At 44.5% G+C, this 13,876-nt stretch overlaps 1 protein-coding gene across 5 annotated transcripts in view; it reads left to right on the top strand.

Annotated features, from left to right (window-relative positions):
• Nucleotides 1-13,876, top strand: part of TLK2 (tousled like kinase 2) — a 55,279-nt gene that overhangs the window by 1,396 nt on the left and 40,007 nt on the right. For 3 of the 5 annotated variants that reach the window (XM_064174184.1, XM_064174178.1, XM_064174182.1), the window contains exons 2-5: nt 1,422-1,510; nt 3,292-3,357; nt 11,191-11,262; nt 13,602-13,671. In XM_064174184.1, coding sequence (XP_064030254.1) covers nt 1,430-1,510; nt 3,292-3,357; nt 11,191-11,262; nt 13,602-13,671 — 289 coding nt within the window. In that variant the 5' untranslated portion in view covers nt 1,422-1,429. The remainder of the gene's footprint in view (nt 1-1,421; nt 1,511-3,291; nt 3,358-11,190; nt 11,263-13,601; nt 13,672-13,876) is intronic. The other 2 variants (XM_064174181.1, XM_064174183.1) reach the window with 2 other exon arrangements.

Here is a 13,876-nt window from a genome sequence, read left to right as displayed (position 1 = left end):
CTGCGGTAGGGGGAATGGCAGGGGAACTTGCGGCAGTCCCTTCCCCATCCTGGCGTGGGGATGCGATTCCATCCCGAGTGGTCACCCTGAACTCCGTGATGGGGGAGAGAGACCCGGGAGGACTTTCACATCTTTGCGTCCATGGTTTGTCTGTCATTTTCCTCGGTGCACAAATTTCCTGTTTTGCAAACTGGGCTGCTAGCTTTGTCGGGGGGTTTAAAAGCCCCAGTCGCAGAAACAGAGCTTTCTAATAACAGCATTTAGTATCCCGTCCGTTTTTGAGGCGCGTTCTTGATTTGCGAGAGCAAATGCCCCCTTTCCCCCGGATGGATTCACTTTGCCCCCTGTAACTTAGATCTGCAGCGTTTGGAGGAAATGGCAGGGACAAAATGGACAGTTAATAAAAGGAACAATTGTATACTGCCTGTTCTAGAGGGCACTTGCTGCCCTTCAAGAACTTTCCTCATCGCATATGCTCTTTATACAGCAAATCTTTATCTTCTATCTCTCTTCTTTTTTTTTTTCCTCCCCTTACCTTAGTCCAGAAATGAAACTAGAACAGACATTTCTGGAAATGAACTTGATTGGTGCAGTTGGGAAGATGTGATTCACAGTTAGAATGAACGTTGAAATTTGTCCCATTTTTTTGTTTTTTGCAGTTCTCCATTTGAATTTTGTATTTCCTGATTTTTTTTTGGGGGGGGAGTGGAGGAGGGGGTGGATTTTCTTTTCCTCCACCTGTTTACACAACTATGCTAGCTCTTTATTTCGTCTTTTGTTTTTAACCCTTCAAATAATGGCATCTGTTGTGTTGCATTGCCAAGAGGCACCTCAGGTATGGCCAGAAGCAGCTATTTACAGTAGAGGTATTTGATGCTTTATAGAGTAAAAGGTTTAAATGTGCTTTATTTTCTTCTCCCTGTGCTTGGAGGAACCGAAGCTGTTGTCAGTGAAATCTGCAGTTGGGCAAATGTAGTATATCCAAGATTGGCCAAAAATAAATGAGGGGGTAAAGGATTAAAGAATGTTGCCTTTCCCCCACCACCCCCCATTTTTTTCTCTCCTAGTCATGCAGCAGGGATGAAAAGCTCTGAATCTTTTAGTCATAACACTCTGGTCCCATGTTTTCCTTTTTAATAAAGCAGCCAGTGGGAGAAAGTGACATAATTGGTTTCTTGGGTTTAGAGCTGTTGAAAATGGCTGGTACAAGAGATAGAAAAGGAAACTCTCCAGCAGGGTTATGGTTTAAATACAGTAATATGGTGGCAAAGTCATGTTGTGATTGCATGGCAATATTGCATTTCTCTTGCAAGAAAATGCTGTGCTGCAGAACAGGCACTTTTGGGTCCTGTCAGTGGCACGGAATATTAAGTCTCTCTCCTTCCCTTGCATTGCATAATCTGAGTGTTGTTCTCCCATAGCAGCAGAAATGATGGAAGAATTGCATAGCCTGGACCCACGAAGGCAGGAGCTGCTGGAGGCCAGGTTCACCGGAGTCGGGGTTGCTAAGGTGAGTCGGGTACCTGTGGTAGCAGGTTTGGCTGCTCATCCATGTTGTGCTGCACTTGGGGTTTAATGTCTACATGGATAATTCTGCTTTGCTAGCAGTTTTCCATCTGTAGTTGTGTTTTGACCTCTAATTTGCTTGAGGTGTGTTTAAGAGGAACGAAAATGGGATCTCTATGAGCAGATGTTTTGCCATACGGAAGATTTTGGGTTCTGATTTTAGGTTCTTAGGAGTTGCTCTGTCTGAGGCAGCTTGTACACCCCAAAACCCCTCGTAGCAGCTTTGTCTTCAGAAGTGGGAATCTCATCTGTCTCTTCCTTTCTGCGAGAATACATCTGAGAAGTGAATTTGGCCACATGTCAGATACAGTTTCGAGTTTTCTCTGTTTGATCCATCATGTAACCGTATTTAATAGACTCAGGAAATTGTTCACTTCAGCTGCTAAAACTGTGTACTTGGTTACATTGAAACACTCACATACAAAAGTGTTTGAAGGCAAGTTCTCCTCCCTGTGATCCCACAACCTGCTAGTAAAATCCCATCTTTGTCCTCACCTGCAATTTCATAACTGTTCAGTAGCTGCCTTCCTTGAGCAAGGCACTGAAATAATTCACGGTGTGGTTTCTTCATGTACTAGCATTAAGTGTTAGCTCTCCAGACATTGTTGGTAGCTGTGGTTGACAGTCTGAGCAATGAAATGGTGGCAGAACTCATCTCAAACTAGGTCACTGGTAAGGAGTTTATTTTTTGGAGGAAGATAATGAGTCTTGGACAACATCAGGGAGGATGGTAAAACAACGGATCGTTGCTAGCTTTGTTTCAGAAACCTCTTAGAATTAATTTGAGAAGAAACTTTGTGTAGGTGCTGCAAAGCAGAACCAGAGAAAGGATTTAGTCTGAATTGATGCTTTTCTTTCTGATCCATACTTCAGTCAGGACTCGAAGTTAAGTCTTGGAAGGAAGCATAAGTGAAATAGGGTAGTAAGGAAGATTAATTCTACGAGTTGGTAGGGAGTAACAATTTTGGTTATTGAAGTAGGAGCGTGGGAGGTTTTTGATCTTTTCCCCCACTCTGAAGAGGTTTTTAATCTGAAGACTTACAGAAGCTGATATAGAAGTTTAATACATAAATATATTTACAATCTTGAAAGACTTGTTTTACGCAATGTTACAACTTACAGTGCACTTTTTCATCTGTCTCTTGCCTCTTCCTCTGTCTACGTCTCTAACATCCTTAGCTGTACCAGTGTAGATAAAGCCAAACCACTTTCTATAGGATAGAGCTCAGCCTTAGAAGCACAGATGCTGTCGTTGGTTTAAAACAGTGCCAAAGTCCTAAGTGCTCACAAACAATGTTGGAAAGTACTCTTTTTAAAGGAATACCCTCTAAAATATACAGGAAAGCAAGTCTTAATTTTGTTTTCAACACATTTGGAGCAGAAGGTGTATACCTTTATCTGCGTAGGGGAATATTGAAAGCTCATTTTTGTTTCTGAAGCATATCCAAGTTAAAAAAGCCTCATTTCTTGGAGGCTGAGCAAAGCTGTGGTGTTACTGAGTTTGATTTTTGGGTTTTTTTTTAGCCTGTTGTTAGGCAGTGGTAGTGTTTTGCTTTGTACTGGTCAATAAAACTGTTGAAGTGCATTACACTATATATTTATTGACTTGCATACTTGCTAATTTGCAATAGATCAGCCAACCATTGATATGAATTAGCATGACTCTACTCTGTTGCAGCAAGTCTTGGTTGCAATATTAATCTCAGATACTACATTCCCTCCCAGGTTGGTGCTTCAAATTCCCTCCCTACCCCCCCAAGTCTCCGTCCGTCATGCTCCGCACTGGCATTGGTAGGTCACTGTCTTCAAGGGAATATATTGGGAAAGGTGTGATACAATTTTTGTGTGATTCAACTTAAGATTTTTAGCTCTCTTTCTCTCTCTCCAATGAAATGTTTTAAGGAAAGCTACGTAGAGTGAGTTAGTGCCATCTAGTGGGACTGGGACTGGCACATCCTCCTGGGATAGAAGGTATTCTGTGGCTGTTTATTGCATAAAAGGAAGAAATGTCATCTTAGATGCTCTCCTATTGGGTGAAGGCAGCAGACAGTTGTAACTGAGCTTCCTGCCTTCCCCTGACTGGGTGTAGCACTTTGTGTGTTTAGTTAGGGTTCTTTAATGTTTACAAATCCAGAAGATATTTTGGACCTGCATAAAACTAACCCTCTAGTTCACATCCTTAGGGCAACTGCAGCTTTCAAGCCTGCTGGTAGAGAACAGCTCTGCTTGTTTCTGAGAAATGAAGGAGGCTAAGGTGATCTAGAATAAATGTTTGGGCTGGAAGCTAGAAAAAGGCTTCTAACCATCAGTCATGAGATTCTGGAAGAGCTTTCCAGTAACAGTAGTAGAGGACAGAAATCCTAAACTGTTTTGGACGCAGCTGTGTGCTGCCACCTCCTGTGGTGGCTGAAGGTACAAGCCAATGACTGAGGACATTTGCAGTCCCAAATGTCTCCCAGTTCTGCTGCACGTCTGTGATGAATTATCTTCCTTAGTAGCTGGTGAATGTATTTCTCTAGAAGCTTGGAGTTAATACATGGAATCGAGTTTATGAGCAAGGAATGTTTCTAGGCAACTGTTACACTCATGTGGTTCATCCAGGTCACTAAATAGCTTCAAAAAGCCAGAGATGCTTTAGATGTCTGTTCCTGCCATATGGTAAAGTGCCATTTCTTCCCCAAATTCACAGAGTGAGGCCTTGAACTAGCACATGACTATCTGACACCTCAGAGTATTACTGCTTGTTCAGCTCCTGTTTGTGTTTACTTCCCAGGGGGAAATCTAAGCCTGTTCACTTGAGGCATTATTCTGACTAGTTGTCTCAGACAGCTGCCTTGGGTCAGTAGGTGCAGAAGATGAAATGGAGCTTTCTTCTCTAGATAACATTGTTGAATTTCATCTGTTCTCATCTTCTGCCTCCCTTCCTCTTGTTTGGGTGCTGCCTTTAAGGTACTAGCCGGGTTAACTCCAATGGATTGGTGTCGTTTCCATTGGCTTTTGCTAGATAAGAATTGGAATGGCTAATTGTGGTGGGTGAATCTGTGTTTGCACACAGCTTCTCTCAGGCTTAACCAGGCTGGATCATCACAGCAGCATGTTCTTCCAAGTCTGGGCTTTAAGAGATCTTCAGACTAAGTTGTGTGTGCCCCCTTATTGCAGCTAGACTCAAAAAGCTGAAGTATTTCTAGACGGAGTAACCTTCTTTGTCAGCCTGTAGGGATCTTGTAGATGCAGATGGCTGCTCTAGAACTGAAGTAGTATTGGTCTTGGTGGTAGCTTTCCTTCTACTTTGAAATATCATAAAGAAGGAAATGAAAATAACCTGAGGAGAGTCACTTAGGCTGCAGAACATCTGCCTCCAAGAAGGGAATTACTCATGAAAGGAGCACCATTTTCTTGTATTATTGGGCTTTTACTCTTTCTTGGTCATTCCAGGAGTCTTGATAAGTTCAGTGACTCCTGGTTGTGTGGGATGAGTTCATGAACTCCTGGTTGTGTGGGATGAGTTTGCTAACTCCTGGTTGTGTGGTCTACTTGGTGTCTGCTGCTGAAAGTGTTCTAAGGTGAGACTTCGAGAAAGTTTGTGGCTTCCTTGGAAGGAAGTGGTGCTGCACAGTGGTGGTCCCTAGCAGGTGTCACCAGAACTAGCTAAGGGGTTTTAAACTTAGAGTTGAATTTTCCTCAGCTGCTACAGAATGGGCCAGGACTTTATACCAGATACTTGGAAATTGGTCTGGATGCTTTCTCTGCAACTTTCTTTGTTTCAAATGTGTTAGCTGGCTGCTGGAGCCCAGAAGAAGTTGTCAGAACTGTGTCTGCCCCTGAACTTAGGGTTTGGAGTGAGCTTTGTGACCCTTCTGTCCAACTTGTCATGAATAAAATAGAAATACCATTTCTTTTCCAACCTGAGAGAACTCTTGAGGCATAATGGAAGCAGAGCAAATCCTGTTGCAAATCTGCTTATCCATCTGATACAGGAGACGTTACCTGTGAACATCTGATAGTAGATTAACTTCTCCTGGCAAAAAGACCTGAGTGATTGGGGAATTTCAGTCTTGGCTGTAATACCAAGCTTTTCCAAGAGCCCAATTAAGAAGCAGGCTGTAATTCTCATACTTATGTGGTACTTGAAATGAGAATATGTTAATTAACCTGTCTTACACAGCAGCACTGGACCAGAGTAACTTGTAAACCATTCAACCATTTCACCTTGGTGTAAGCCTGTGTGGAGTCAGCACTAAGGACTGACTTTTTCCCTTTGAAATCTTGGTTTGCTGCAGAATTCAGAGCAACTCTGGTTACCTAGACTTGAGGTAATGAAGCATGTCTGCCACTTAATTAGCAAGAGAGTTTTGCAATGTGTGTTGCTGTCAGTCCATGGTGGAGGCCCTGGCTGGGCAGCTCCGGTTCCTAGAGCTCCCTTTGGGTACAAGCTGTTGGAGGGCACGAAATGGAGACTGCCTACCATAAGAGCTGTGGACAGGCCTCGGGGACCATTTTTGGGAGCTTGAAGAGGTTGAGGGAATGTGCAGGTCATACCAGGCAAGTAAGGAGGCTTGAGGAGCAGATGGTAGGGGCAGTCCGAGTCAGGCTGGCTTTGTTACAGGCAATCTAATTGGAGCTATTCTCAGGCTAAGTTGCTTCTACTAGAACTTCAACCATTCTGCTTCATTTGTGGCCTTCCCAAGGCTCCTGCAAAGGGAGAAATGACTAACCAAGTGGTGTGAGTGGACAGGCTTTCAATTTCTGCCTTTGAGTAGGAGTCTTGAAAGCGTCTGCTACTGTTGCATCCACTCCTTAAGATGGAGGTTTTGTTGTGCATAGGTAGGTCATGGACTGAGAAGCAGCAGTCGATAGGTGAATCACAAGGGAAAAGAGCATGCCAGCTTATCTGGGAGAGAAATTCCTTGTGGAGGAGGAAGTGTGTGCTGTTCTGGTGCTTGTCATTTGAGTAAACACTATGGAAGCTATTAGCTGCTTTCAGATGACCCACGTCCTTTGGGTTTTTGCTGAGCCCCATCACCGAGTCTCTTGACAGGGTACGGTGGATGAGTGGGCTGGAAGTGATAGCAGAGAAGTGCAGCATTATCCCAAAGCAGTCTATGCTAGAAAAAGCCACATGACTTCTTCAGGAACAAAATGTATAAGCCTTTCCTGTGTAAACCATTGCATGTTTATTATTCCCCACTGCTACTTCCCCAGCAGTATTCCACTCTTGTTATTCTTTGCCATCACTTCTGGGTGTTTTTCCAAAATTCAGGTTTGTTCCTTTAATTCCTTTTGGGTCATGACCACTTCTAATGGTGTGCTAAATTAAGGACTGAACATTTAGCCAATGTCAGTTGCTGAGTTAAATATAAACAGTCAGGAATGATAAAACATAAATTTGAAGGTGTTTTTTCTTATATATACACACACTGACTGTTAGTCCAGGGGAAGATGCTCAGCTCCAGTCTCATATCCATTGTATAAACCTGTTGCTCACTTCAGGTTATGTGTGGAACCAGATATCTAGAGGGTGATCAGGAAAACTTGCTTGTTCTGTTGCATAACTATGTGAGAAGAGGTGCAGCTGAGGCCTGGGCCCTGTTCCTTAACCATCCTAAGTATTGCATCTTTGCTGCTTCCAGCACAGCACGTTCTAACCAACAGTTTGTGTTTCCATAGCTAGAACACCTCCAAACAAGACTCTTTCTGCCAACCTTGACATGAACAATATGCTTCAGCTGCTTGTCTGTAAGAGAGGCCTAATCCTTTACTGTAAGAGAATTGTCAGTGGAGAGCCCTCTAGAAGTTGAGCAAGGGAGAGGAAATGGGACAGAGCTTGCCTGCAAAGCATTAATTGTGCATCTGTTCCCAGTATCAATGCCCATGGCAAGAAACCTACTGGATACTTCTAGACCAAGAAGGCCAATGGCATCCTGGACTTTGTTAAGAGGAGTGTAGTCAGCAGGTCAAGGGAGGTTCTCCTCTCCCTCTGCTCTGCACTGGTGAGGCCTCACCTGGAGTACTGTTTCCAGTTCTGGGCTCTCCAGCTCAGGAAGGATAAAGAACTACTGGAGAGAGTCCAGCACAGGGCCACTGGGGGACTAGAACATGTAACATGAGGAGAGGCTGAGAGAGCTGGGGCTGGTTATCCTGGAGAGGAGGTGGCTGAGGAGAGATCTTATTAATGCTTACAAATATCTAAGGGGTGGGTGCCAGGAAGATGGAGCCAGACTCTCCTCAGTGGTCCCCAGTGACCGGACAAGAGACAACGGGCATAAACCTGAACATAGGAAGTTCCATCTAAACATAAGAAGGAGCTTCTGTACTTTGAGGATGACAGAGCCCCGGGGCAGGCTGCCCAGAATGGTGGTGGAAACTTCCAAGGCTTACCTGGGTGTGTTCCTGTGTGATCTGCTTTAGGTGGTCCTGCTGTGGCTGGGGGGTTGGACTCAATGATCTTCCCTTCCGACAACCCCTGCTGTTCTGTGGTCTGACAAGCTGTTCTTTCCTGGTCCCACAGCTGAGTGGTTAGTTCCTTTTCACCCTTCATACTGCTATGCTGACTTCAATTTTACAGTTTTCTCAGTGTACTTTCTAAAGGACCTTTCCATGTGAAGGCAAAAGAGGTTTTGTGCTCTTCAAGAACTTGTGACCAGAACTCCACTGCTCTTTTGTTAACACAGAAAATGGATTTGATTCCAACTGCTAGAGCTGTAAACGTCCCACACAGAGCAGTCACTGCTGGTAGTTGTGGTGTTGGGGTAAGAAAAATACTGTGGAGTTTGTGTTAGGCATTTTCCCAACTGCTTTCAATCCAAAACTTTACATTTGGATGCACTTAGAGAGCACTTTTGATACTGGAGAGAATCAAAATTGGAGTGGTAGGGGTTGGAGGGACCTTAAAGATCGTATGTATCTAACCCCCTTGCTATGGGCAGGACACATCCCACTAGCCCAGGTTGCTCAAGGCCTCACCCAGGCTGGCCTTGAACACCTCTGGGGAGTGGGCATCTACGACCTCCTTGGGCAGCCTGTGCCAGCATCTCACCACTCTCACTGTAAAGAATTTCATTCTTATTTCCAATCTGATTCTTCTCTCTTCCGGCTTCAATCCGTTCCCCCTCACCCTGTCACTACAAGCCCACATCCAACCAAGAGGATAAACTTGTGTTCCTAAAAATCTCTCTTAGGATCATTTTGAACTACAGGAGGCCTCATGAGTTTATTTCTCCAGGTGACCCTTGAACGCAGGTCCATAGCTGAGGCATCGACCCATCCGAAGCCACTGACGTGCCTGTTCAACCACAGTGTTCCTGAAAAGCTCAAATGTGGCATTTTGGGAGCAGCTGTTCCTGTCATTTGCTATCCATGTGCAAAACAGAGAAAGCAAGAGATAAGCTAATGTGGAAGCAAGTTTCACCACCTTCTTCATGCCAGAACCCCCAGACCTGTCCATCTCAGACCAGCAAGTGCCGTGCCCCTGGGCCTCCTGCAGCTTTCACACTCACACAGAAGGTTGATGTCTTGGATGTGCTGCTGGGATCCAAATTCAGGAGAGGAAGTGAAGGATTGTAGAGGGCAGCATTTGTGCAGTTTATAACCAAGGTTTTTACATGGGTGGAAGGATTAAGGCTCTGTTGCCGCTTGCCATAAGATGTTACTTGATCTTTTTTAATCAATAAGGCTTTCGTGTGGGTGTAGCTAAGGTTAGTGTTGGCACTTCTGTTAAGTCCTGTTGGCCAAAGTATAAATAACCAAGAATTAATGCATTCATGGAATGGTTTGGATTGGAAGAGACCTTAAGGATCATCCAGTAATGAGCACCCCCTGCCATGGGCCAGGGACACCTCCCACTAGCCCAGGTTGCTAAAGGCCTCATCAAGCCTGGCCTTGAACACCTCCAGGGAGAGGACATCTACAGCTTCCCTGGGCAACCTGTTCTAGTGTCTCCTCATCCTCGCTGTAAAGAGTTTCTGAATCTTCCCTCCTCAAGTTTCAATCCATTCCCTCTCATCCTATCACTCCAAGCCCTTGTGAGTCGGATCTGTAAGGTTTGTAAGCTGCCGCTTTGGGTGGTGAGGAGCTTGTTTCTTTGTTCAAATTGCAGCTGTTGCTGCAGAGATGAGGTGAAGTATCTTCATGTCTTGTGTGATGAGTTGAAGGGGTAATGGTATGGCTTAAAGAATAGAAGCTGTAGGATTTCTTCAAGTAGTTTGCTTTTAAAAGGAAATGCTGACTGTGTGGCTTCTTGAGCTCTTCAGGTGTTGCTTTTCTTTTTGTTGCAGTAACTAAGCACATCCTTTTAGCAGAAACAATTTTGGTTGTTAACATTCACAACAGAATGCAGAGGGTGAACAGAACTTCCACATTCTGTGGGTGCCTGCTTGGGTGTTGGGGTTAGTAATATCCAGGTTGTGTCACAGGTTTTATTCACTGCTGGGGTTTGTCTCATGAATTGCAGAGGGGGAGAGAATTGCTCCCCTCAGAAATAATCTCCTGTGGGATTTGTCTGTGGTCTTAAGACTTCTCCCCTAAGTCAAGTATATAAGGAGATATGGCTTTGCCTTGAGGAAAGATTGATTGGTGGGAAGTGGTTACTGCAAAAATAAAAGTGCTAAAATAGACTGAATCTTTGGGAAAAGATGCTCAGAAGTTATTAATGGAGAGGTGGCTTTATTGTGTCATTCTTCCTGTTCATCCATCCCATCAGTAATTGTGAATCCTGTTTTTCTATCTTTGTCAGATTTGTCTAGATTTCTTAAGTTAGATCTGGAGGAGGATACTTTTGTCAGAGCACTAGGCTGAAACACAGGAACTTTGCATGATTCACTTTTCTTTCCTTTTAAAAACCAGTTTTGATCTAGATTTAAAAACATCATCTTTGAAACTGCTTGGATACGTAGAAATGCAGATGTGAAACCAGCAGAGCCTGCAAAGATGCAGGCAGACTGTTGTAGGTACCTGGACACAATTCTGCTGAAGCTATTACAGCCTCCTCAGTTTGTGCTTTAGCTTGGTAGGAGCAACTGCTGTTTTGGCAGGTCAGCTGTGGGTCCATAAACCATCCTAGAGCACTGCTGGTAACACGGCTTTGACTTCTTCACAGCCTTAGTGTTAAAACCAGCATTAAAAAATACACATTGATAGGAAAATCAGTGGTGCTGCCAGCATCTGATAGCTGTCTTGCCAGATGGAAAACGCCTCTGAATTCTTAGCCCCCAGGGTCAAGCAGATGCTTGCCTGAAGAGCTGAGCTTGGAAGTACTGCAGCTCATCAAATCAGAAGGTTTGTTTCTCAAAGCAGTTGTTTCAGATTTTTCTGAATGCTGCTTCAGCCGTTGCGTGGATGTGGTTAAATACAGCAGGCAGGAGGTGAATTGTTACAGAAATATCACTGCAGAGGCTGGATCAGTTTGCTGAGAAAAGCCTGTCCAACTGGCAGGCTACCTTCTGCCCTGCTCCAAACAACTGCAGTTTTTTTAGTGCCCCATCATGTGTCTGAGTGCTTGACCTGTGGTGCTGCTTGCATCCAACATGACTTAGAGCAGCGTAGTTAGGCCTGAGATGCAATGTTTGCTAGCAGCTCTCTGCCTTGGATGGAAGTTGTTTCTAACAGCCTTTGCTTGTTTTTCACCAGGGTCCACTAAATAGTGAGTCTTCCAACCAGAGCTTGTGCAGCGTGGGTTCTCTGAGTGATAAGGAATTGGAGGTAAGCAGGCACAAATCCTCGTGGCAATCAGGATTGAGGTAGATGTGGTGGAACTCTGAACGCAGAAGGGATCTTGTGAGTGGGTGACAATGTGCTTTGGGGAGTGAAAGGCACCAGTGGAAGTGTTTTGATCTTAACCCTGCATTCTTTGGGCCATGCTGTGGAACTCTTTGGTTCTTCACATCCCTAACAGACAGATTTTACCCAACCCCAAAACCACAGCATCCCTAAAGCTCAGTTTAGGAAGTTCTTTTTAGCTGCACTGTGATGTCTCTGCTGGGTTTGGATACAATTCTGGCCAAAGAAAAAGCCAGAAATCATTGATGGAAAAGGTTCTTGCCTATCAGATAGGTGAATCTGCAGGAGTCTCTAGAGAGCACTTTAGGGATGGTGTGGGGAGGTGAAAATTGATGCTTTGTCCCTGTTTAATCTCACTGCTTCAGGATTAACCATTTCCAAACGCTTTTTAAAGCAGCAAAAAGGAATTTTTAGAGTTAGATTTTTACATCATCTCACATTCATTAAGTAAAATCTCCAATTTAAATGCCTTTTGGTACATTTAAAGAACTTCCCACACATACCAGGTAAGTTTGGGATCATCTTTCCCTCTGTTCTGTGGCAGTACTGATAGGGAAGCTGTCTTGTGAGAATGAAGTATCTTAAACTCCACACAAGTATGGTTAATAATGGAAACCTGAGTCTTCATTCTTCTTTTCTTTGCATGTATTTGTGAACTTGTGTGGAGTGATTTAAATTAACCAAGCTGATGTCATCAAATCGACCATTCCTTGCTGCTTTTTCAGTCCTAGCAGCTAATGTGGTGTGTAATTTTTGTTATGTAAGTACTTGAATTGGAAAACCAACTTGAACTGGATCTCATTAACATGCTCACAGTGCCATGGAGGCTGTAATGGAGCCTGTGGTGTTAGAGCCAGGCCAACCCTCTTCTGACTTGCTCTTCCCTGTGCAGCAAGGAAGCTGTGCCAGTGACTTCCACACATACAGGAGCTGCAGCAACCTTTGTCTTAACATCCTCTTCATCCTCATACCAAACAATAAAGAGTTGGGGATTGCCCAGCTGGTAACATAGGGCTATAGATGTCCAGCATCCACTGGGGAGATAGCCAGGGTTGGATTCTGGCTGTGTCAAGCTTTACCTCCTTTAACAGGATATAAAGGAGAGATTGATTTCACTGCTCACTCTGTGCAAGTCTTTTGGCAGAGATCTTTAAACTGGGTACTTTGGACTTTGATTTCCAAAGAGCATGAAACTTGGGTTTACCACAGACTTTCTGGCCATGGCCTTCCCTCCCCCAGAGTTGTGTTTTGCATGCTGTGGTTTTCTTCCTCTCCCCAGGCTACAGTTTAGTGGTGGCTGCAGTGATTGTAAAGCCTATAGCTCAGAAATTATTTGGGACCCTTTGGGATAAGAGATGTTTTTAAACTGACGTTGGTGATGAAAATTACCAGATGTGATTCTTTCCAGCAACCACAGTAAGCTGCTTCTAGTGCAGTGCTTCCTGTTTCCAGCAGGTTTGGCCACAGGAGTAACCCTGGTGACAGGGAAAGCATAAGGCCAGGGTCTTCTCCACCCTTGCACACCTAGTCTCTGTAATACAGAGGTGGGTCTGCCACTTGGGGGGGCTTTAGGCCTTCCTCCTGTGCTCTTCGTTGTGTCTGTGCATAGATGTATTGCTGTCCACTGATGAGCTGTCCTCAGGTCTCTGTCTGCTCACAGAAATGACAGCTGCAGCTGACCTGTGGCTTTAATGAGAGATCATCCAGGTGATTTACTGCCTCTGAGGCAGCTTTCTCCTGCCTGCCATCTTGGAGACTTTTGCCTTGCTTGCATTAGGCTGCACTTGTGCACCAGTGGGCAGGATGGTTCCTGTAGCCATCTGCAAAGAGCTTTGGGAAAAGAAGTATTAGCTGCAAGAAAGAGTTGTCCTGGCAGACTGTGAGTAGCCACTGGGCTGCCAATTTGAATGTCTGGCTTCAAACCTCTTCTCATGACTCCCCTTGTATCACTGTGAAATGGTTCACACAGATTTTTAACAGTGTTTGGGCTTGTTCTGCTGGCCATGTGAGGTAGCTGTGCTGCTGCAAAAGGATTAGCCTCCTTCCTCAAGGTGTTCTCTCCCCTCTGCAGTACATCTATCAGGAGGTAGCAGCTATTTGAGAGCAGTTGTTTCTTTAAGTGCCAACAGTAGAACACGAAAACGCACCAGAGAAGTGAAATGGCCACTGGGGGATATGGAGCAAGATTTGTTCTGCTTTGGTATTTTCTTTAAATCTTGGAATAACTGCAGAAATGTTAATTTTGAAGTATTGTTTAACAGACTCCTGAGAAAAAACAGAATGACCAGCGGAATAGGAAAAGGAAAGCAGAAGCTTATGAGACCAGCCAAGGTAATTCCTTCTCCTGACCCTGCTGCAGCACTACTGAACGCTTGGTAGCACAGGCAGTGTCCTAGGAAACTAATGGCTCTTCTCAAGGGCGTGTCAGGCAGCTTGTTATAAACTACTCCACGATGCTGTAGTTCTCTTCTGGGAGCTTTGTTAGCCTCATTGGCAGGAAAATGCTCTTCTTTGGCTTATTGCACACAAATCATTG

The sequence above is a fragment of the Pogoniulus pusillus genome, chromosome 40 (assembly GCF_015220805.1).
Source record: "Pogoniulus pusillus isolate bPogPus1 chromosome 40, bPogPus1.pri, whole genome shotgun sequence".
NCBI lineage: Eukaryota > Metazoa > Chordata > Aves > Piciformes > Lybiidae > Pogoniulus > Pogoniulus pusillus.
This window is presented reverse-complemented; position numbering and strand designations above follow the sequence as displayed.